We start from the raw sequence: 25,508 nt of genomic DNA, 5'->3' as shown, positions 1-25,508 counted from the left end.
TAGATCAATAGAGGTCAATTAACAGAAAACTCAAAAACTCACAAAAATAGAGATAAAAATCAAGCAAAGTGATTAAGTTTTATACCTTGATAGATTCAATGACTTCTTTAGAAGCAATTGTGTGATTATAAACAAACACAGACCGATAAGGACTTCAAGATAGAATTGAACTTGTCACTTGATTATAATAAGCAAAAACAAAAGCAACAAAGTGATTACAAACTAAGAACTAATTATAGATGAAATACTCCTAAGAAATTAACCTAACTGCTATTGCTACTCCTAATGTCACAAGTGCTATGAATGGATTTGAATGATGTCTTCTGCCTTCGAATTACTTCCTTTTGCCTCCATCGATATGTTTTTTCATATTTTAGTATCAACAATAATTTTTTATTTTATGAAACAACATAAAAGTAAAAAAACAGTGAAATGCATCCACTTCTATTTAAAGGTATTCTTTAATTTTTCAAATATAAAGGCCTTGGTTTGAGATCTCAAATAAAACTTCAAATACGATTGACATGGCTATATTTTTTCATTTTAAAAATAACTAACATCACATTATTTTATTTTCCAGTAACTTTTTAAATTACTACCTAACTTTTCCTTACGCACTCTTTCAATCATACAACCACATCAAAATTTTAAGGGTAAATTCATTTACCCCTCTAAGTTTTATAATTTTTTTACTTTGATTATTAAATTAATATTTTCTCAATTTGACCATAAAATTGTGTTTTTTTAAAATTTACTTTCAGAATCAATTTTTGACAAATTTTGGATGGAAAATGTTAAGTTGGCAGCCACATGTTTTACAAAACAACCTTGCCATCTTAGATTTTACTTTTTTTACTTTGACCCTTAAATTTTTTTTACCTTACTTTAGCTTCTAATTTTTGCAATTTTTTTTTTTAAAATTTTCAAAATCGACTTTGGTCTAATTTTAGATGAAGAAATAAAAAAACATTATCTTAAAATTTTATGACCAAAACACAAAATTCAAACCTAAAACCCAAAATAAAAAATATGAATTTTTTGGTGTGGTGTTATGTTGGTAGAAGAGTTTGTGTGTCTGTGAAAAGAGTTCGTGGTATAAGAGTAAGACGGTGAAATGAAGGCATTAAAAGACGATGACAATAAAAAATGCAGCGAATGTTGGAGGTAAATACAAATATTTAAAAGGTGATGGAAGTTTGTTGGTAAATTTGCAGACAATGGTTAATATTTGGAATTTTGGATTTTGTCTTTGAGTTTGGATTTTGAATTTTAGGTTTCAAGTTATGGGTTTTATAATTTTAGTTTTGAGAGTAAATTAAAAAAAAATTATAAATGTTTAACCAAAACATAAAAACAATAAAATTTAGGGGGGAAATTGTAATTTATCTATCTTTTTCATTTGGGGCGCTCACAAATCGTAACCATCGTCGGACCATTTTTCACCACAGTGTACACGTGACAACAGAGAATCCAAACCCGGATTTGTTTGAAAACAATAAACCGGATTGCATAATGGATTAAAGTCCGGAACTTTGGGGAGGATAGCTTCAGGCTGGTTTCGGTCAAAATAATTTAAATAAAAAAAAAAACCCAAACCAGAGAGAGAGAGAGAGAGAGAGGGAGGAGAGAGAAACCAAAGTGGAGTCGCTAAATACCCTCATTTCATCGCCAAATCGTCCTTCTGCTTCTTCAATCTCCTTCAATCAATCGAATTCACAATTGTAAGAACTTATTCTCATATGTATATTTATTTGTTTATGCTTGTATTTGTGGTGATTGGGGTTTTAATTTATATGAATGATGTATTTATATACTTAATTGTAATTCGATTAACTGTGTTTTTAGTGTTTTATGATTGTGATTAGAACTTTGATCGGTCGTTAATTGGAGGCAAACATGGGCTGCGTGGATGGCTGTGCTTGTTGATTTTGCGGCGTTCGAGAACTGAGGGTTTATCTTTTGATTATGAGGACAGACATGGATTTGATAACTAGTTGCAAGGTATTTTCATTTTCTGCATTAGTTTTGAATTATGTATATGTATATGATGATTTTGATTACATCCCAATTGGGCTTCTGTTAATCATCTGTAGAAGAAAAGAAGTATGATTTAGTAAGTATTTTAATTTAATTCCATGATAAAAGATCAGTGTTTTATTTAGAATGTCTATATATTGAACATGTTCAATTATGCAAATTTCACATATTATTTTTATATTGAACCAGCTCATTAATCATATTGACATGCCCATATTGTGGCATGTTAATTTTCTGTGGCAAATATTTCATTCAGTATTTTTGTTGATGCTGTTGTTGAGTATGATGACATCTGGTGTGCTGGTGAAGTGTGTTCTGAATTTCTTCACTATGTGTATTTTTTAAAAATTGTTTTGTTGGTTGAAATTAGCCTAATCTAGGATTTTGTTGCATAATGAATGTCTAGAAACCAAATGGGAAGTGAAGATGATAGCTCAGATACTTGGTTAGTTTTAACCAAAAGCATTTTAGTTTGATGACAATAATGAATATTTTTAAATTTTTTTTTTCTTCCTCTCAATTAAGTCGTGGTGTTGGAATGTAAAGCAAGCTAGATAGGAAACTTCTTTTGGGAAACTAATATGCATTTTTCATAGAAAAACTACATCCATGTTTCGCAAAGAAAATGTGTTAATGCACGATGTAGTGCAAATTGCCTGTGCCAATTATGGTTGCTGTATTCATTTTTGTTCTTCTAAGTATGCAGCAGTTTGTTCTCTTTAGTGTTTTGATTGTCAAATTTGAGTTGTGGGCCAGCATAATAATTAGATCATTTTTAGGAGATTCTCGCATTTTTTTTATTTAAATATTTTTTTGTGCTTATACATAGGCTACTGGCTAGAAAACCAAAGTAGTTTTAATTGCTAGATTTGTCTGTACTTTGGAGTTATCTCTTACCTTTGGGTTCCAAAATTTCATATTCATTCAAGGTTTCCTAGTGCATTTTATATTGAAGTTGATGATCGGCATTATGTTCTCACTACCCTGCTGTATCAAAACACGTTAATTTGTTTTCCTTTTTCTTTTCAAAGTTACCAAAAGTAATAGCAGTGAGTAGTTATGAAGTTTAGAGATTGATAACCTAAATTATTGAATCACCAATTTTTTGTCTTGTCCTTAATAGAAGATAAACATGTTATGTTGCAGTTCTTATTCTTGTTGCCAACCTAGAATCATTGATTCACCAAATCTAGTTCCTTGCCCTTAGTATCAGTGCAGCCATTCTGATGTGATTTGTTTTAGCATGAAATTGTTATGGTGTTCAGTGGGATTATTCCCCACATTAGTTCTGGATCGCATGCTTGCGTTGGTTAACTGGTACCATTTTCCCTAACAGACATTTGGAAATGGTCTTCATTTCTCAATTATCCTTTTGGAATTTACATTCTCAATTACAATATAATGATTGTAATCCAAGACTAGGCTTACTAAGGGAAGTAAGGCACTAAGGTTGCTTACAAGCAAATGGTGGGCTAAGGTTCAATTTGAAGTTCAGAAATGGTACGAGTGTTATATTGCAGAAAACTATAGCATGCCTTCTCTTTTCATTTGATTCTTTCTTCTGGTCATAATATTTCCTCAATTATCACATTTTTTTTGGTCGTTCTCATGGTAGCTAGTTTTTGTATTATTGTCATGTATGATGTATGAAGACTTCGTCTGCTTTTTGCTGCAATGAGTTTGTGATGACATCCCTTCTCTCTCATAGGGAAAATTGGCAGAATTTCGAATAAAGGAGCTCAAGGATGTTCTCAATCAACTGGGTCTTTCAAAGCAAGGAAAGAAGCAGGTTTGATATCTGGAATATTGCTTATATTGCTTGTGGGTTTAGTTTCATGAATGACCTACTAGTTGTTGATATCTTGTGAACTTAAAAGAGTATTGGCTGGAAGCCTAATGATTCCAGCACATTGTTTTATGCTTATCTTCTGTTCTTGCTCAACTCTTAATGAAGTTTCATTTGACTTCATTTGCATTTTGAAAAAAAAAAAAAAAAACACTTGAAAAGAGATGAATTTTGGATTTCCATTGTTGATGTAAGCATGTCAGAGAACCTGAAGTTTGCCCTCTAGTTTTGGGAAAATCTCACGTCCCAGTTTTCTTATTTGTCAACCATTCTAGGGGTTACATATGTGTGTGCTTGCAATTTATCTTTTGTAATTTAATTAGCCATTTGTTCAGTGTTGAAAATTGTTTGTCAATAACATTCAAGCTTTCATTTGGTAAATTCCCTCCTCCCTTTGTCCTGTTAACCTCCTCACCCTGTCTCTTTGCCATTTTCAGCTTCATGAATGTAACTTCGCATTTCTTAACTTGTGACAGCTTGTATGGGTATTTGTTCATATGCCAGTGTGACTAGAATTTGTTGATTTTGCATTATGCTTGCTTGGAGTTGAGTAAAACTCCCCATCTATTGTATGTGTTTATCATGAGGCAAGCTGCCAGAATATTATTTGATTATTTGTAGAAAAAACTTAGCTTTAGGCTTATTTGTCCTTTCATTAGCAAAATTGAAGTTCTAACCTCATCATATGAGTTGATTTTTGTCTGTGTGTTGAGTATGTCTGTTCTAATCTTCATTAAATCTTTATTGGGCTTTTTAGTTGGATTATGACAAAAGCATATTAGGTCTGATTTGTGTATAATTGATTATGTAGGACCTTGTAGACCGGATATTAGCCATTCTTTCTGATGAACGAGGTAACTGGTTCTATTTCTCTCCTTTTCTTTTTTTCCCTCCCTTCAAATATGATGGATATATTCTTGTTACAAGTCCTCTGTGTGTTAATCAAGTATGACTGTTTGGGCAGTGGAGGTGGTACAAGACTCTGGGGTTTAACCAATGATGATGGCTTTGGTGGTAGCCATGTGGGTGGTTGTTTGGGGCTGTAGAGGAGGGATTCTTGGTGGGGGTTGAAGGGACTGGTGGTTTGGGCGAGTGGAGGTGGTTCAGAGCAATGTGGTTGGAGGGAGTGGTGATGATACAGTTTGGTAGGGTGTATAATTGTTTGATTGAATGATGATGTGGCAAAATATTATTGGTTATAACAATTTTGTTGTGGATTATGTTGACTTTGGAGAAAAACATTTTTAATGAACTGAAAAGAGTAATATAGTGAAAGGCCACTCTATTAACAACATTTGCTCCACAAATCTGACAACAGGCCAGTGTCATTTCAGAAACCACAGGGGAGGTGTCTAGTATTACCATAATTCTCAAAGGAGGTCAATGTTATTTATCCTAATAAACTATGAAGCACTGACACGGGACACGACACGGACACGTGGTCATGCAAAATTTCAAAAAACGGGGGGACACGACACGCTGGGGACACGTTCAATATATATAACCAAACCAAACCAAACCAAACCAAGCCTTAAGTCCCATCAAATGGGGTCGGCTACATGAATCCTTCTTCTCCACGCGGCCCTATCAAAGGCCATTTCATTAGTCAAATTAAGTAGATTCATATCTCTATTTATAACGCTAGTCAACGTTAATCTAGGCCTACCCCGTCCCCTAACACTTCCATCTATTATTACAGTATCGCATCTCTTCACTACTGCCTCTGTTGGTCTCCGTTGAATATGACCAAACCATCTCAAACGATTCTCTCTCAACTTATCTTCTATCGGTGCTATTCCTACCCATTCCCGAATACACTCATTTCTAATCCTGTCCTGTCTAGTCTTACCACACATCCACCTTAGCATTCTCATCTCAGCCACACTCATCTTATCTACATGTTGTTTCTTGGTTGCCCAACACTCCGTCCCATACAACATAGCTGGTCTAATAGCCGTTCTATAGAACTTACCTTTTAGTCTAATGGGTATTCGTTTATCGCACAATACCCCAGACGCACTTCTCCACTTATACCATCCTGCCTTAATCCTATGGGCCACATCTGCATCAATCTCTCCCGCTATTGTGATAATCGACCCTAAATAACGAAAATGTTCACTCTTAGGCAGTTCTTGGTTCTCAATCTTCACTTCTCCTCTGCTTTCATTGTTACTGTTACTAAATTTACACTCCATGTACTCTGTCTTAGTTCTGCTTATCCGAAATCCTTTAGATTCAAGAGTTTTTCTCCAAATCTCCAACTTTGTGTTAACTCCTTCTCTAGTCTCATCCACTAACACAATATCGTCTGCAAACAGCATACACCATGGCACGTCATCCTGAATATTTATCGTCAACTCGTCCATAACTAAAGCAAAAAGATAAGAACTTAAGGTAGATCCTTGGTGTAACCCTACAGTGATAGGAAATTCATTTGTTTCTCCAGCTGGCGATCTAATAGTGGTCACCACCCCTTCATACATGTCTCTAATCACGTCAATGTAGCCTTTTGTCACCCCTTTCTTCTCTAAGAAAATTAAAAAAATTAAAAAATTAAAATTAAAAAAGAGGGGGGGATCTCAAGTATAAATAAATAAAAAAGTAGGGTTTTTGTTATAAAAAAAGAGTATTTTCAATCTTTCATGAGAATAAAAAGAAATAAATAAATAAAAAGGGAGTGAGAGTCTTTCATGAGAAGGGAAGGAAAAAAATAAATAAAAAGGGAGAGACAGAGAGATGAGATGAAAGCAGAGAGGGGGAGACGACGAAAAACAGAGAGAGAGAGACGAACTGCGAGAGAGGGAGAGTGACGAACTACGACGGAGAGATGAAAAGCACACAGAGAGAGACGACCTTCGAAGTGGTGAAAGAAGAAGAAAAACGATGCAAAGAAGGACATACTTCGATCTAGGGCTTCAACTTCACCCTCCTGAGCTTCAACATGTTCAAGGTTCTTCTTTGCCTTTTTTCTCTTCTCTCTGTGTTTGCCAACAAGCTAGGGTTTTTGTTCAGAATCGTGTCCCGAACGTGTCCAAGCGTGTCTCTGAATGTGTCCGATTGCAAAAAAATTCAAAAAAAAAAAAAAAAGGGACACCTTCCATAGAGTGTCAGACACGTGTCCACCACGTGTCTGACGCGTATCCGTGTTCGTGTCCGTGTCCGACACGTGTCGGACACCCATACGCTGCTTTCAGAGAGGTGTCCCTACTTCATAGCTAATAAATATTATTATTAGTAATTCAGTAATACGATAATACTATCATTATTACTACTATCTAATTGAATTTTTAGACCTTATTTGTTGGAATCTTACACACTTTCTTGTTCATTTGCACTCATGTTTAATAGAATTAAATTATTTGAAAATTTTTAACAAATTTTGGTGGTTCTTAGTAACAATGATCTTTGTATTTTACACTTGTTCTTTTAAGTGAATGACTTCGTTAAGATCAATATTAGTCAAATTATTTTAATTATAAATTAGTCAAATTATTTTAATTTTATAAGTTTAGATAGATCTTAATTTTATTTTTCTGAATATTTCTATATATTTTCCAAAGTTTTAAAAGGTTTTACTGAGACTCATCTCAATGCTTGCTTTGAGGCAAGGCTAAGGCAAAACGCCTAAAGGATTTGATTTTTAGGATTTACTCCACAAAGGCTTGCGCATCCAGTCTAAGACATGCGCCTTAGGTGCGTTGTGTATGCCTTTTACATATATGCATGCGAGGAGTATGCATATGAAGAGTTTGTCTTAGGTTCTTGTTAAACTTAGTCTAGTAGATGATTTAAACATAAAAAAGTAATTTTGATGTATTTATTTATTAATTTAAAATATTTAAATTGTCTACTAAATACAAAATTTCAAAATTTGAAATGCTTACACCTCAATGTCTCAAGGCATACGCCTCTCCTCATGAGGAGTAAAACGCCTCACATTATGCATTCACCTTTAAAAACTTTGATATTTTCAAGTTCTTTATTTAGTTACGAAATATTTCTGTTTGGATAAATTACACTGACATCCCTTGAGGTTTCTGTTTAATACAGATCCCCCCCTCACGTTTGAAGAATTATACTTGCTCTCCTATCAAATTAAAATGACATATTTGTCTCTTAGCCTTTATACATATATAAAATAATAAAATAATGTTGATATTTTGTTCATGTTATTTTAAGAGAAATAACAATCATCTTCTTTGGTTTAACCTTGCACAAAAAATTGAATTTTTTTTCTTTTTTTTTTAAAATTTTTATTTTTACTGATTTTTTTTAAAAAATATTTTAAGCAAATTTTTTTTTAAATTTTTTTTAGATATACCTAATTTAGATATATTTGAAAAGTATAATATTTTGTGATTTTTATTTTAAATTCGCCAAATACAAAAAAATGAAAAAAATATAAAAATTCAGTAATACTGTAATAATGTAAATGACGATGTTTGGTAATACTGTAATAAATGTGGGTGAATAGACGAGAAAAAAAAATGATGGTGGAAATAAAAATGAAAAATTCTATTCATATATAAAAACTTATACAAGAAAATATTGTAAAAATGTTGTGATAGGGATATTGTTGTAAATATAAATCATGTTTGTGGGTGTTTTGTTTTAAAGTAGAAGGTCACCACTTAGTTGTAGAAATCGTGCAACTAGGTGGCGATTCTTAGGCGATTCTGAGTAAGAATCGCGATTCCGCGTTTCCTAGAAAGAAACGTGTAAGAATCACGTTTCTGTTTGAGAAAGAAACGCGATTCAGTCCAAGATGGGATCGTAAAGGGGAGAGAGAGAGAGAGAGAGAGAGAGAGAGAGAGAGAGAGAAACCCTAGCCTTCGACGTCGACATGAGAGGAGAAAGAAGAAGGGTTGTTGAGAGAACTTACAGTGGACCAGTGCTGAGGGTAGGGCTTTGATTGCCTTCGTCAAACTCCTCTCACGATCATCTTCGTCTCTGAGCTCTTCGATCATCTTCGTCACTCTCTCGATCGTCTTCGGCTCTGTTTTCGTCTCTGTGCTTCTCTCTTTTTCTTCGTCTCTGCTTCTCTCCCTCTTCATCTCTCTGTTCGTTGTTCTCTCTCTCTCTCTCTCCGTCTCTATGTTTAATTCATCATATATATAATATATATATAATAATATATATACATATGTATTATATTATACATGATAAAGTCATTTTCAAAAATATGTATAATTTATCATATATAATATATATAATAAAATTTCTAATTGTTATTTCTTAAAATATCATATATAATAATAATTTTTGTAAACTATTATTTCTTACCTTTTTAATAAATAATGAATAAAATAAATCATCTAATTATTTAAAAGAAATCTAATTAAATCATATATAATAAAAAAATTATAAAACAAAATATCTAACATTTCTTTTTATTTATTTTAACATAATTTATTATTCCTCATTTATTGTAATTATTTATTTATAATATATATCAATTAAAATAAAAATAATAAGTCAACAATAACACATTATTTAAAAAATATAATAAATAAATAAAATATTTAATGTGTATTAAAATAAAAACATTTATAAAAAAAATTCTAATGTGTATTAATATATATATATATATATATATATATTACCGCTCCTTGAAGCGCTCCCAACCTAAAAAATGCTCACGTTTCCACGCTCTCGCTCCCACTCCCGCCCCCGCTCCCGCTCCCGCTTCCGCTTCCGCTTCGTGCAACTAAGGGTCACCATTAAGCTATATCATTGTGTTTGAAAATTTTATATAAAATTTATGTTTGTATATCATTGTTCAATAAGAATATGTTCAGGTAGAATTTAATGATGAAAAGTTGTAGAATGTAGTCATGATGATAGGAAGAATAAATTGTAGGAAAAAGGGCAAAATGGTAATTGAAATTTTTTTAGGACATGGCATCAACAATCCAGGGGCAATTTGTAATGAGATTACAAGCCTCAAAGAGGGGAATGTAATTTTTCAAACGTGAGGGGGGAATCTGTATTAAGCAGAAATCTCAGGGGGTGTCATTGTAACTTACCCTTTCTGTTTCCATGCCAATCGAAATAACACACTGGAATGATTTTGAAATAATAATTTTCACAACTTATTTGATGCAATTTTTATTTCTTATTTTTTGTTTCCTAGGTTTCCTTCTATCTTTTAAGTTTAGTAGCGATCTTGTGTTGTATTGGGAAAAAGTTACATTTCATGCTTTCATCATGAACACTTGTAATTTTAACGTCCTATATTGTTGTTTTCCAATAAACTTAAGTGTGTACATTTAGGGAATAACTTATAATACAAGGTGAGAAAAAGGGAAGCAATCTAGTTCATAAATTGGTAATGCAGATTGTAGTTATGTTCTGTAGTGTAATTTCATGGAACTTATGTATTTATGATGCTCCCTTATATTCCAAATCCAAGCTTTTAAAAAACCTCCAAGGATGAGCACTTCTTCCCCCCACGGTTGGTATAGTAGTGCAAATGTGTATTCAAGATTTGATTGGTTTGTGCTTTGTTATCTCTGGGTTGTGTTATTTGTGGGCTTAACTACTATATTTCTAGTATTCTACTTTGTTTGGGTGACAATTAAAGGTGCATGTTGGATACAACAATTTTCTCTGACCAATAGCAAATTGCTCATCTTTTTTGCAGTTTCTGGTATGTGGGCAAAGAAAAATGCTGTTGGGAAGCATGAAGTAGCAAAACTAGTAGATGACACTTTCAGGTTTGTTCTTATTTTATCACATTCTTACATTTGCATTAAATCGTAAGTTATGGAAAATTCCTTTTTTAAAGATCTTACCTCTTGATCCATACACTGTTGTTTTGATATAAAATTGAACTTCTTGCTATGGTTGCCGAACATTTTCTCATTCCATAATGTCATATATTGGCTCAAAATTTATTTGGTTACCTCGTGAACATGCATAACATTTTTTCCCCCAGGAAAATGAAGGTTTCTGGAGCTCCTGATTTAGCTTCGAAAGGACAAGCTGCATCAGATAGCAGTAATGTGAGGCTCAAGGAGGAAATTGAAGATTCTTATCCAACGGATAAAATCCGTTGTCTATGTGGAAGTTCATTGCAAGCTGATTCAATGATTAAGGTCATATGAATGTCTCAACTTTCTTTCCTATATAAGTTTGTATATCTCACATCGTTTCCCCCTTTCTCCATCTCCCCCGCTGCCCAGTTCTCCATCCCTCGAGCTTGCGGCTCTTGTATGTTTATGAAGGTTGATTTTGAAGGTTAGAAGTAGTATTACTTCTGAATTCCCATAAGCATGTGGCTGGGTTTAGTTTTCTTAGTTCTGATTTTTTACTTTTTGTTCTTGATTTCCTCCTCAAATGTAATGCAATGCATGAATTGTTTATGACACTGTATGTCATTATGAGAGTTACTTGCTTGAGTATCTAGTGGGGGACATAATTAATAGTTATATGGCCTTTTGACAATGGATTTTCTCGAGCATTAGTAGTTATAGATGCATTGTGACTTTTCTCTAGCAAGCTCATTCATGTATCATGATCACAACATATTCTTTTATTCTCCTGTCTCCACCGTTTGTGACCCTTTGGTTGGGTTGTGGGTATATTTAATATATTGACCTACAACTGCCAGGGCACCAAGTGAATGAGATTCACTTTCTTTCTCCACTTTTGTATTAGATTTGATAGATTGGTTTCTTAGCGCTTTTTTATTTTTATTTTTTATCAGCAACAAAAAGAAATTGTATTAGGCTCAGTTTGGTTAGATAGAGAATACAGGAAAGTAAAGAAAAAGAATATACATTTTTTTTTATTTTTTATTTTTTATTTTTTTATGTGTTTGTTTAGATAGAGTCTTAGAAAGTACTGGAAACTAAAGTTTCATGTACGACTCAAATTAACATGTTAATTAAGCTTACGATTTCTCGCAAAATATATAGGGAAATTTATTTTTTCTCACAACACTTTACAATGCTTATTTTGTTTCCCTCTTTATCCATGCTTCTCTCCACAACTCCATGTTATGCGGTGATTACATTTTTTCCCATCATTTTTTTGCAAAATTTTCCATCTATTCAAATGCATGAAAGAAAATAAATTTTCGTTTCTTTTTCCTTTCTTTCACTTCACTTTCTATCATCCGTTTCTTTCTAAACAAATGGAGTCTTAGAGAATTTATTGAGGGGCTACAACCCTTATACAACCAAAAGAAAAAGAAAGAATTAGTACAAAAGGAAAGTCCCAAATACCTAATACAATCCGCAAGCATTCACTTCCAATTAATAAATTGCTTCAAAACAACACCAATTTGCTTTCTCCACTACCGACATTAATTTATGGATTATTCTCCTTAAACTGTCTCCCTATGAAGCACTGACACTTCAAAACGACTAGCAGTGTCAGGCACACAGACACGGCGGGGACACGTATGGGTCACGTCACATGGCATGTTCCCTTATTTAATTAATTTACTTTCAGAGGACACGTTGGGGACACTTTGGGGACACACTAGGGACATGACAACTTGTCTTTTCTCCGATTTTCTTTGGTGTTTTTGATGAATGTTGAATGTTTATTATTTTTTTCTTAGGTTTAAATGCCTAATAGATCATGCATAAAAAAATATATAAACTGTAAATGTTAATTTACAAGTGTTTTTTTTTTTTTTTTGTATATTTTTATTACAAAAAATATAGAATTAGAGTTCGTTTTGTGTTAATATTGATTGTTTGTTGATATAATATTAATCTATTCTAGGTAGCAAATAAAAATATATGAAAATATATTTTATTGTCGTGTCCCCGCCATGTCCGTGTCTTCTTTTTTTTTGAAATTCCCATGTTTGCATCTATGTCCATGTCCGCATTTGTATCCGTGTCCGTGCTTCTTAGCTATCTCCTAAATTCCTCCACAAAGACGAAATAGACGCTAACTGGTTTCTTCAACAAGAAGATTTTACTCTTTCAATTCCTTGGAGTGTTGCATAGAATATTTAAAGATCCACAAATGCCATAAATGCCTTGTTGAGATATGACCATTTCAATGTGCTTTATTGACAGAAGAATTTACAAATATGCTATCATCCCATCCTTGTACATATTGGTTGCTTTAGTGCATTGCACACACTTTAAATTTTACTTGTTTGTTTATTGTGCAGTGTGAGGATCCGAGGTGCCAGGTGTGGCAGCATATTGGTTGTGTTATTATTCCAGAGAAACCTATGGAGGGTGTTCTACCTGCTCCTCCTGATATTTTCTATTGTGAACTCTGTAGACTCAGTAGAGCTGATCCGTATGTAATGCCAGTCATTTTTCCTTTATTTTTAAAATTTTAATTTTTAAATATATATTTTTTAATGTTTTGGACTGTATGTGGATGCATGTTTAAGTTTTCTGCATGTAAGTTTGCTATGATTGGTATTGTTGGTAACATTATATTTTTCCAGATGGGGTTTGGTTGTTTTGAGAACATAAATGTTTTCTTAATGCTATTACTATTTATTTATTTATTTAATTTGATAAGTAGTGTTGTACTGGTATTATGTTACATTTTCTTCTTCAACCTTCATCCTACTTATGGACTCTCTCTATCTCTCTCTCTCTCTCTCTCTCTCTCTCTCTCTCTCATCAGCATGCCATTGATTTAGTTAGTCTTTGAAAAGAATCATACTGTGGTTTTTCTGTAATTTGAGTTTGCTATTGCTTTTAGGCCATTTTTATATTTAGCAAGTATGCTTGGTTAGTACAATCTTTCAGTACAGTTTAGTTTTATTAAAAATTTAGCTCATCTGTGATTCTTCAGTTCGATTTGTTGGTCATGATCTTACATAAGGAAAATTCTATGGTACATATGCACCCAGTTACGACCTTTGTAGTCTTTGGTTATGACTTATTGAGGTATTGGTTAGGACTTGGTTATACACATTGTGGTGTTAGTTATGACTCATTGTGATGTTGGTTATGACATTATTTTGGTTATGATCCAAGAGTTCTTTGGTTATACGTTATGTGATGTTGTGTTTGGTTATAACTCAATTTATTTTTAGTTATGACTCCCATAGGATTAAGTTATGGCATTTGTGGGAATCAATCCCACAAAAGGGTGTGTATCATAGTATTACCCCTTACATAAATAACTGGACCATTATTATTATATAATAAATCTTGACTTGGCAACTATTTTTTGAACTTGCATTAAATTGTCTCATTTGTATATTTCCTCCAATTTTGATATTGCTTTAAAGCCTGTTATTATAAATAATATGCGATTTTTTTTCCCAGCATTAAACAGAAGTTAAAAAACTTAATTTTGATATTGTAAATTGAGAATTGTATGGTGAATCGGAATCCTAATTTGATTAATCATGAATTGAATTGAATCGAAAATCGTAAGATTCGGTACAAACTATTAAAAATGACAGGAATCCTAAATCTATGTTACATGTACCATGCTAATGTATGCTCGTGTCTAACTCTACACTTGGGTCAGGGTGGGATATGTGTCTAACATATTTCGTAATTTGAGTTTATCATTAAATTATGCAATGATATACTCTATAGTATCTTGTCAACACTAGTTTAACTTAGAAAATAAAAGAAGTATATTAAAAAAATATGAATATTTTTTTTAAAAAATATGAATATTTTGTCTCGTCCTTGTGCTTTTGGACATAGGAATTAAATGAATAAGATACTTGGACACATATCCATGCCCAACACATGTACCCAAGTCCATGTAACATTGCTCTAAATAGAGTAGAATAAGAAGAAAGATTAAGTTTGAATGTTGTATTTTAAAACCTAGAACACTTTAAGTAGGCTTATTATTCAAAAAAAAGTTGTGGAACTCTCGGATCTGACTAAGTTGATCCATGTCATGCTAAACTATGTTTGTTTCACTAAAATAACAACAGATAATTTATTGCTTTCGTCTTAAACATCTTTAGAAGATTTATTTTGACGTTTTGCCAGGGACAAAAAAAAAGAGAAAAATGGTTAAGAATCTGTTGGGTTTGATCTTATGGGATCCAATTAAACCCTTTGATCACAAAAATAACAACAAATCATGCAAAGTATTGGTTATTTTCGCAATAAATACTCTTAGAAGTTGTATTCAAACATTCAGAAAAAAAGAGAGAAAAATGAATCAGAATATGTCGCATTTGATAGTTTCAAGAAATGCATGAATCGTAAAAGGTGAATTAAATTGTGTCCATCAATTTGTATTGATACATGCATGAGTCGTAAGATTTTGATAGCAGATTGTTTGGGTTAATTTGAACCAATTGTCAAGCCAGCTGTGAACATTTGAACATTCTTAAATCTGGATCATTGTAACTTAAATACTTGTCTGGGTGGTTCAATGTATCCCACTCTCCTAAAGCCCACCTAATATACTCGAGAAGTTTTTGAATCTTGTTATTTGTTTTTATGCAGCTTTTGGATGACTGTGGCAAATCCTTTGTATCCTGTTAAGTTGACTACTACAAGTGTTCCAACAGATGGGTTAGTGCATGATTTGGATGTATGTATTTATTTGTAGTCGTCATGATTAATTTTTTTCCTTTTTTATTCCCCCCAAAAAATTCAGTACCAACCCGACGCAGAGCATTGAGAAAACATTTCAACTTACAAGGGCAGACAAGGACTTGTTGTTGAAACAAGAGTATGACGTTCAAGTAGGTTGATTTTATTACACTAGCTCATGATAAAAGGTTTCCTATCAGCGGCTTAGATATATTAATGATTTATGCATAATTATGATACAGGCTTGGTGTATGCTTCTCAATGACAAGGTTACATTTAGGATGCAGTGGCCACTGTATGCCGACCTACAGGTCAATGGTACGCTATGCTAATTTTGCTTCAGTAATTAAATTTTGTGTTGCCTGCAGGTGGAAGGTTGGAAACTCTATTGCTGTGATATTTTCTCTAAAATAAAATAATTTCTATTAAAAAAATTAAGAAACTGCAGTTGTAAAAATTGTTAAGCTGTCAAAATTTATCCTGCACATCAAACATTTAATGTAGTTCTTTGCATACTCTGCTGAGTTGGCAACTTTGCACTTGGAGTCCCCAACCAATACGCTTTGATTCATAACCAAGATTACTTTGGGTCATAACAAAGGCATATGGTATAGCCTATTGTACAATCCAAAAAGTACAGCAGAGCTGGCTCTATTGTCCTCCAGAGATTTCAGAATGCAGCAAAATAGTTATACAGTTTCCTTCACCTTGTACCACTTGTAATCCCAATTAGCTAGCAATTGAACCCTTTGTCCCAAATTATAAATTCTCTCTGAATGTAGCAGTTGATGTTGACACTGCTTTGGTGGGCATTGCACACACCCAGTGCTTTTTCAATGGGACTTGATGCCATCCTTCCCACTAAGCACCTCACTGAACAGCTCAGCCTAGGGTACCACTGCTCCCTTTTCATGGTCCACCTCCACCTTAGAGTAGCCTCTATATCTTGACGGAGGGAATCTTCAAAATTTAGCACAAGAACTTATAGACTTGAGCCCATAGTTTTGATCCTTGACAGATTGAGGTTTTCCAACAATCACTCTATCAAACAACCGTATGTGCTTTGGATGTTATGATCTTCATAAACACTCACATATATAGAAATTTTGTGGTTTTTTTGTCTGGTTTTGTACAGGATAATCACAAGCTGTTCTCGTCCTTTTTTGTTTTTGTTTGTCTATGGCCTTACAGGTGTGCTGGTGCGGGCAATTAATAGACCTGGCACGCAATTGCTAGGGGCTAATGGTCGTGATGATGGCCCTGTTGTGAGTTATTCCCCTTTGTTAAGCTGCCAATCATTCTGTTGAATTATTTCATGCCTAAATATTTCTGAGGAAATAGATTTACTTGTGATTTTTTTTATGCATAAATGTTTTTACTACTTTTCTTCAGTTAGCTGGATGCTGGCGTTTTTAATAGCCTTAACTATTACTGGTCTTAGCTTACTTCTTATTGTTTTGCCAGATCACACCATTCACCAGAGACGGAATTAATAAAATTTCCTTAACAGGATGTGATTCTCGAGTGTTTAGTTTGGGGGTCAGAATTGTGAAGCGACGTACTGTCCAGCAGGTATTTTGAACTCTTTCAATATTAAGACATGAGATAATTATGAGTCTGTCTTTTGTGTATGACATCAAGTTCTTTCAGTTATGGCTTGAAATAGGAAATGCAATCTAGATGCTGTTGATTGCTGTGTATTGTTATCACTCCCTGGGATTGTTTTACTGTTTGTTCTGTTTAATAATCTTGTTGGTGTTTACAAGTTCTTTTTGTGGTTAAATTTGCATTTGAAGAGTTTTGCAGTGTCTCTACATTTTTTCTGTAGTTAGTTTGCATCTGTTTATACCGGTAGAGGAATTCTTATAAACTGACCTTCATTATGGTCTTGCAAGCATGTGTTTATATTCATAAATCTCAATAAAAATGGAGGTAATAAAGTTAACATATCATTGTTACAGTTACTTGTTGCCATCTAAATTAATTGCTACGTACTGTCCTGTTTGTTCTCTATGGTTTTCTGATGTAATGCTGGATATAATTGTAATACTGTTTTGTCTTATTTTCCGATGTACCTAAAAAAAAATACTGTTTTGTCTGTTTTCTATGGATTTTTGTTAATAGTACAGGATTTACCTTGCTAGTATTTAATTATGAATCAGTTGATTGAAATGTTTTGCCTCTGTGATAGTTCTCGCGATTATTTTGGATCTAATTTTGTGTAGTTTGGGAGGTAGTATTTGTTATAATTGTGTCTGAATAATTATCTTTTAAATATTTTTGTTTTTATTTTTTGTGTTTGTTTTTATGAACATTTTAGGAACCTATGATCACAGAAGAAATGTGCACTAACTGGATTCCAAAGATTCATTGCCTTTTTTTTCCTAAACACACAGCTGCCAAAAAAATTAAAATAAAATATTTACTTGATTTTTGTTTATTTTGTTTTTATTTTGTTGTCTAGATTCTCAACTTGATACCCAAGGAGTCAGATGATGAACAATTTGAAGAGGCTCTTTCTCGTGTTCGCCGTTGTGTTGGTGGTGGAACTGAAATGGAGAATGCTGATAGTGACAGTGATCTGGAAATTGTTGCTGATTTTATTCCTGTCAACTTACGTTGTCCTGTAAGTAGTTTTGTGTTTGTCAATGCAGACATTCTTTTCTGTATTTGTGTTTGTAACTTTTTGCTCTTTACTGAAAGGTACACTTAACTTTTTGGTAATGCTATTTGGTAATGGTTACAATTTATTCTTTATTGTTTATAGAAAACATTAAACATGTTTATATTTATTTTTGGTAAAAATGAAAACGAAAGATTTGGGTCACATGTTTTCAAAAACTTGTTTTGAAAGCTAATGGGGTGGCCTGAGGGGGTGGAGGGACTCCCCCGGAGGTAGTGGCTGCCGGTGGTGGTAGGAGGGGGGTTGCTGATGGTGGTGGACGGTGGTGGTTGGCTGGCTGTGCTGATGGTAGTATTGTGGCCAGAGGGGGGTGGGGGTGGGGGTGGGTGGGAGGAAGGAAGGAATGTGAACTTGTTTACAAAAAAAGATTACATTTTTTTGTATATAGAATTTAGTAAATTTTGTAAATAGTTTATATTTTTTACAGACAAAAACAGGAAGCAAACAAGTTTTTGTTAATGGTTTTCAAATTTTTTGTAACATAAATGCTAAACAGTAAGATATTGTTTGGCAATATTTACATTTTACTGTTTTTGTTCACAGAAAACATTAAACATTTTTTTTTTTTGGGAATGAATATGAAAACAAAAAACATATTTGCTACATGTGATTCAAAAACTCATTTTGAAAACAAGAAGTGGTTGAAGAGGTTTCAATCAGCGGGAGGCGGGTTGGTGGTGGTTGAAGGTGGTTGTCAGGGAGGTGGTGGCCAAAGCAGATTGCAGGTGGCATGCAGTGGTAATGGGCATTGTGGGTGGTGGCCGGAGAGGGTGGGAGGAAGGAGTAAAAACTTGTTTTCAAAATGAATTTAATTTTTTTAAAAAGAATTTAGTAAATTTTGTAAATTCTTTTTAATATTTTTGAAATGAAAATAAACTCCAAGCAAGGTTTTGTTTAGAAAATTCAAAATCTTTGTAAACATAAATAGAAAATTATAAACACAAACGTTATTGCATGGGAAACGTTTATAAAATGTGTAGCTAAGTTGAGAATACATAATTTTACTCTTTAATTTTACATAGTGAATTAAACATCTTATTAAATACTTCCCAAAAGTAAGTAGAACTTTGAATTCGTTGCAATTAATGAATTTTTTTTCTTAAAAAACAGTGACACCACTATCTAGTGTGATATTCGTCAATGGAAATTTTTTATAAAACAAGTTATAAGGCCAACAATGCTTTACATGACAAAATGCGGGGTAATTAGGAATCAGCACATTCATAAAATGAGTGTAGGTGTGGTGAGAATGCTTAATTTTACATGTTTAAATCTGTAGTGAATTAACATCTTAATACTTCCCAAATAGAGTAGAATTTTGAATGAGTTGCCATTAATATGTTTTTTTTCTTGAGAAGCACGGGCATGGACATAGACAAAAGACAGACGTTTTGAAAAAATTAAGATACAAACAAGACAGGAAAACGACAAAAAATTATTATTATTATTATTATTTTTTATATTTTTATTTGCTATAGCCTATATATATGAATATGAATTTTTGGCACAAAGATATAAAAAGACATCAATGCATATATAGGTGTATTTTTACTTTTTTCTACTTTCCACATAAATTGATCGTCTTTATTCAATCTAGATCTCCCTTGCAATTGATCTGTTCGATATCGAGTATGCTAATGCGAATCTCTAACAGTTGTAATTAAGTCTCTCAATCGCTCTCTCTTGTCGTTCTCGCGAAACTCATGCAAGGCTCTCAAACAGTTTACCTGTCGCAACGGTCGCGGTGCTTCAGGGGGGACAAACGATATAGATAAGCCTTTTTATTACACGTTTAGTCTTCCCCCCCCACCCCCCTTCAAGAGCTCCGCTAGAATACTGACTTGGTTACCTAGCCCAGAATAAAGAATCCATAGGGAGTATCAAAGAGAATAAGGAATTCTTATAACAAGCATGTAAGCAAATCGCGGTAGTTACGCTATAGCTGTTCTGCAAATAGAAGCTGTTGGATAAGAGCAGTTGGTCTTCCTCTTGCAATTGAGAATAAGGACTTCAAAGTGCAAATAGGCAATCGACAAAGGCAAATAAAATAGGTGGAAACCGGTATTTAGTACGGTGGTATGAGAGAAGCAAGTTAGTATGCGCCTCTATTCAAAGGAAATGTCTCGGATTGTAGGAGAGGCATATGACTTTCTTAGTGACTGAATCACTTGAAGTTGAATCAGTTGAAGGAGGTTTTGACAGGAAGAATTGCCACTCAAGGCGGGTGGGGGTTCTTGACGAGTGGGCATGAACTGTAACCTAACAAACAAAAGTAAGCCAACACAGGACACGTGTTCATGAAGTGTCCCCAATGTTTCTTGCAAAACAAATGACACTTCACGTGGCATGTCTGACATGTAGACATGCGTGTTCGTGGCACGTTAGTCTCAAATACGTGTGGACACTAGTATGACACCCATTTTGAAGTGTCTGTGCTTCCTATACAACCCTTGGTCTTTCAGACATACCTGGTACGAAGGAATAAAAAAGTATCCAATTTTCTGCTGTATCCCTCATTTCCTTGGGATTGTAGTTCAATTGGTATCGAGATTCTAGTGTGATATTAATCTGTATATTTGTGCTCCACTACGTGTTGGACACTGACGCAGCACCCATTTTGAAGTGTCATGCTTCCTACAACCCTTTGTCTTTCAGAAATAACTGATAAGGAGGAATAAAAAGAACCCAATATTCTGCAGTATCCCTTATTTCCCTGGGATTGTAGTTCAATTGGTATCTAGGTTGATATCAATCTGTATATCTGTGCTTTGTGTCGGCAATGTAGTATGTTTTTATTTATGTTATACCTTGATTACATGAGACCACTAGTGAGGTCAAGGCATTATTAATTAATGCATTTATGGCATCGGTGTTGAAGCTTCTATTTTTTTATTGTGATATGGAGATAATTATTTTTGGGATTTTCTCCCCCCTGCACATATATGCTGTAGATGAGTGGCTTAAGAATGAAGGTTGCTGGAAGATTCAAACCTTGTCTCCACATGGGCTGTTTTGACCTTGAAGTTTTTGTGGAAATGAACCAACGATCTAGAAAGGCAAGCATCTAACAATATGTTCTATATGTATATTGGTATTCTTATTGGAATGTATGTGAGATTTTTCCTTCTTTTTTTTTTTTTTCCTTCTCTTTTAGTCATGTTTTTATATCTTAGCAAGCTCTTTGTCTGCTGCAGTGGCAGTGCCCCATTTGTCTCAAGAATTACTGTCTGGAGAATATCATCATTGACCCATATTTCAATCGCATTACATCTAAGGTATCACCTACGGAAAATTTAATCAAGTCCATCGTTGATCTTTTGGTACATAGGGCTTATGCTTTGTTGTAATTTTGTGATACAGATGCGGAATTCTGGAGAAGACGTGGCAGACATTGAGGTGAAGCCTGATGGTTCTTGGCGTGCAAAGGCGGAAAGTGATCATAGGGAGCTTGGTGATCTTGGGATGTGGCACTTCCCTGATGGCACTCTTTGTGCCCCTATGAATGAAGAAGTTAAATCTAGATTAGAAGCGTTCAAGCACGTCAAACAAGAAGGTGTTTCTGAAGGTCATGCCAATTTGAAACTCGGAATCAGGAAGAACCGGAATGGTTTATGGGAAGTCAGTAAACCCGAAGATTTGCATGCTCTTTCTTCCGGTAATAGATTAGAAAAGTTTGAAAACAATGGTCACAATGTTATCCCAATGAGCAGTAGCGCAACGGGAAGTGGCAGGGATGGTGATGATGCTAGTGTCAATCAGGATGGTGGCGGAAATTTTGATTTTTCGACCAACAATGGGATTGAACTCGATTCAATGTCTCTGAATATTGACCCTACTTATGGATTTACCAACCACAATTCTACACCATTAGCCAATGCAGAAGTCATTGTTCTCAGTGATTCGGAGGAAGAGAACGACATCCTGATTTCTTCTGTCTACAAGAACAATCAAACTGATACTAATGGGGTTGCATTCCCACTTCCCCAACATGGAATTCCTGATCCATATCCTGAAGAACCTGCTCTTGGTACCGGTGCTAGTTCATGCCTCGGTCTTTTCAATACTAATGATGATGAATTTGGGATGCCAATCTGGTCTTTACCTCCTGGAAGTCAAGCGGGTCCCAGTTTCCAGTTATTTGGTTCAGATGCGGATGTCTCGGATGCCTTACTCGATTTGCAGCATGGTTCCATTAACTGTCCTACTTCCATGAATGACTACTCATTTACTCTAGAGCCTGCCATGGGGTCCGCTGGTCCTGTCCCTGAGTCTTCGATTGATCATTCAAATGCTGATTTAAATGATAGATTAATTAATAATCCACTGCCATTTGGTGGCGATGATCCCCCTCTTCAATTATTTCTTCCTACAAGGCCTTCTGATGCCTTGATGCAGCCTAATTTGAGAGATCAACCTGATGAGTCTGAGGATTGGGTTTCTCTCCGACTTGGGGGTGGTGGCACTAGTGGTCAATCTGCGGCTGCAAATGGAGTAAAGTCACAGCAGCAATTACAATCCAAGGAAAGGCCCATGGATTCTTTGACAGACACTGGTATGTGTCGTTTTTTGGCTTTTGCTTTTCTTTTCTTTCTTCCTTCCATTCTTTTTTTCATGCGTGTGCTCATTAGTTCTTTGAAATGGTATATTTTGGCTGCACTTTTGAGAAAAATGTGCTTGCGTCAGCAACATGGCGTCGTTTGGTAATGCTTCCGTTCCCTGTTTTCTCTTTCCCTATTCATTTTTTTTTTTGAAATTTGGGAACGAAAACTTGTTTGGTGTATTGTTTTGGTTTCAAATAAGTGGGAATTGATTCCAAGATTTTTGAAATGAAAAAAATGTGTTTTTACTTGTTTTCAAAACAATTTCACTCCGACCTCTGGCTAGATCTCCATTCCAGTGACACTCCAGAAACTAGTTGGCTGGCCACCTTTCGGTGTCCTTACAATCACCTCGCGACAGCCGGCAACATTCAGGCCACCAAGCCTGGCAACTCACCAAACATGGTTATTTGTTTTTGTTTTCATTGGTTTTGAAAACACGTTTGCACACCAAACAAATTTTCTGTTTTATTTATTTATTTATTTTTAAAAAACTTGTTTTCTGGTTTTTGTAAATGGAAAATAGGAAACTGACAATGTTGAGTTGAACCTTGAAATGAATGGTTTATTGTTTGCTTTGTTACATGGACTCTTCTATTTCCCCCAAAGTATTTGTATCCATTGGATATGACAAGGGTAAGGAAGGGTATGTGATATGGTCCGACACTTGTATGCAATTTTTAGACACTTGGATCCTCCAACTTTTCAAAATGTTTGAAGAATAAGAGGCTCAAATTTGCTAAAAAAGAAACATTTATAATCTCAACATAGATGAAAGAAAGAAACTTCACATTTTTTCTAAATCTGACTTAATTTCAAGTAAATTTCTACATAATTTACATCTTATCTAAGAATATTGTATAATATGTAACATATATGTCTATAATGAGTCCCCGTACCCGTATCCTATTTTTGGATACATATCCAAATATCTTAGGACTTAAGTTTATGAAAGTCTGATGCTCTGACATGCACCCGATACTCGTTCCCGAGTCCGTGTAACTTAGATTGTTTGTATGTCAGATCTGATATAAACTGGCCATTTTGGTTAGTAACTATTATTGGTAGATTTTTCCGCCCACGATATTCTTTACATATTTATAAAGCTAGGATCTTATAAGGGAGGATTCGATTTGATGCCAACTTTTTATTCCCGTTCTGATGAGCCCATCAAATATGGAATTTTAGTGTTGTATTTTTTTCCTTTTTCGCTAATTCGTAATATCTTTTCATAGTATACTTGGAGGCCTAATTTAGTTTAACTTCCTTCACACTAACACTTTATGCAGCTTCTTTGCTTCTTGGAATGAATGACAACAGATCTGGCAAGACAAGCAGGGAAAGATCCGATAGCCCATTTCCTCGCCAGCGACGTACTGTAAAACGATTTTATCTTTCTATTGACTCAGACTCTGATTAGATTAGTTGGACATTGGTTTCTGGGAGTATATGCTGCAACAATAGAGAACTGTTTGGAACCCCCCGTCTTGAAGAATTCAATTCCTGGAAAGATTCAGAGATCTGTTGTCTTTACTGCCCAGTTGGTTTATACTTGTAAATTGAAGAAAGCTGAGAAACATTTTTGCCCATGTGAGTAGTCTCAGTTGCTGCAAGGCATGCATAGCATAGCGGGACAAATTTTAGCAATGAAGTGTTCTGCTTTAGAAGTGTGCCGTTGCTTCAGGAATTCTTTTTATTGGTGAGTTGTAGATTTATTTATTTATTTAAATGTCCAGCTTTGAGCACCCATTTTGTTGTGTTACTAATTCTCTATTTTTCTTTTTTCTTAACAGGGCTTGGTTTGAAAATTCTTTTTTTCTCTCCGCGTGGTGATTTGCAGGTCCCATGCTCTGATAAATTGTACAATAGACAGTTATTTTTAATGTGAAATTGAGAACAAATCCGATGGTTGCATGACCTTTGGATATAGGGGGTGAGTCCCCAAAAGTAAACACAAATTTTCCTTTGATTTTTTCGTCTTCTATTTATGACGAGCAAAATAGATCATGTAAATTTTCTTCACCTTACCTGATTGAATAATTTATAGAAATGTTGGATCTTTCAGACTTTTTTTTGGGACGAGTTTTAGTTATTGCTGTTGGATATTTCCTTTCTTTTGTTTATAAGTTAATAAATATTTTGTTTGTTAGATCTGTATTCTTCATGTAGCAAAAGTGGAGTTTGGAATGCAGGTCCTTTTCTCTCCCCAGGCTTGGACAGGGGCTTGCATAAGCTAATCTGGGTAGTTTTTGTTCTTATTTTGCTTTTTATATTTTTGAGTGATGCATTGGTTATTTTGTTGTTTTATATGCTCTCCGTGTCCGCGTGTGTAGGGAGCATCTGTTTGTAGACCACCTATTTTTTCATCCCACCATTACTCGGTTCACACCACAGTTTTAATTTTGTGTGTGCATGTGTATATATATATATATATATTTGAATTCACACCAGCAAGTTTCATAGGACTTTTCATATTCTTCCCCTAACCTTAGTCTTAAAGCCACCATCCACTGTCGTCATCTTTGGGGCTGTTGCCGCCATGTTCCCATTGCCACCTCCCACTCTTGTTGCTACCTCCCTAGCCACATTGCCCCACAGCCACTGCCCATCTCTTCCCAGTCACTCCTTTCCCTAACTCTTTATTCCACAGACCCACTACTGCAACCCAGCTACCTCAGACCACCATTGCAACCCACTGCTATCCTTTCACAAGCACCGAGATCCTCAAATGTATTCCCATTACGACTAGGGGAGGCGTAAGAGTGGAGAGGGGTGGGAGCAAATCACTGTTTGGGGCTGGTGGGACAGAGGCAATGCTGCAACTAGGGTTAGGGTTTTAA

At 34.6% G+C, this 25,508-nt stretch overlaps 1 protein-coding gene across 2 annotated transcripts; it reads left to right on the top strand.

Moving 5' to 3' along the window:
- The first annotated feature begins 1,565 nt into the window (after positions 1-1,565).
- LOC114274755 (E3 SUMO-protein ligase SIZ1) lies at positions 1,566-24,738 on the top strand. Of its 2 annotated transcripts, none has more exons than XM_028216758.2 (18): positions 1,566-1,721; positions 1,866-2,001; positions 3,746-3,826; positions 4,695-4,737; positions 10,527-10,599; positions 10,821-10,980; positions 13,020-13,153; positions 15,298-15,366; positions 15,452-15,539; positions 15,630-15,705; positions 16,579-16,652; positions 16,852-16,959; positions 17,852-18,013; positions 21,022-21,126; positions 21,265-21,345; positions 21,431-22,622; positions 23,958-24,367; positions 24,462-24,738. In XM_028216758.2, the coding sequence occupies exons 2-17, from the start codon at positions 1,966-1,968 to the stop codon at positions 24,086-24,088; spliced, it is 2,613 nt and encodes an 870-aa protein (XP_028072559.2). In that variant the 5' UTR covers positions 1,566-1,721; positions 1,866-1,965; the 3' UTR covers positions 24,089-24,367; positions 24,462-24,738. The 2 variants fall into 2 exon arrangements, with proteins under 2 accessions (XP_028072559.2, XP_028072617.2); XM_028216816.2 differs by having other exon boundaries at positions 1,570-1,721; positions 1,846-2,001.
- The last annotated feature ends 770 nt before the right edge of the window (positions 24,739-25,508 follow it).

The sequence above is a fragment of the Camellia sinensis genome, unplaced genomic scaffold (genome assembly GCF_055761805.1).
Source record: "Camellia sinensis isolate YWXY unplaced genomic scaffold, ASM5576180v1 Unanchor1, whole genome shotgun sequence".
Classification (NCBI taxonomy): domain Eukaryota; kingdom Viridiplantae; phylum Streptophyta; class Magnoliopsida; order Ericales; family Theaceae; genus Camellia; species Camellia sinensis.
The sequence above is the reverse complement of the archived record's forward strand: the minus strand, read 5'-3'. Positions and strand labels throughout refer to the sequence as shown.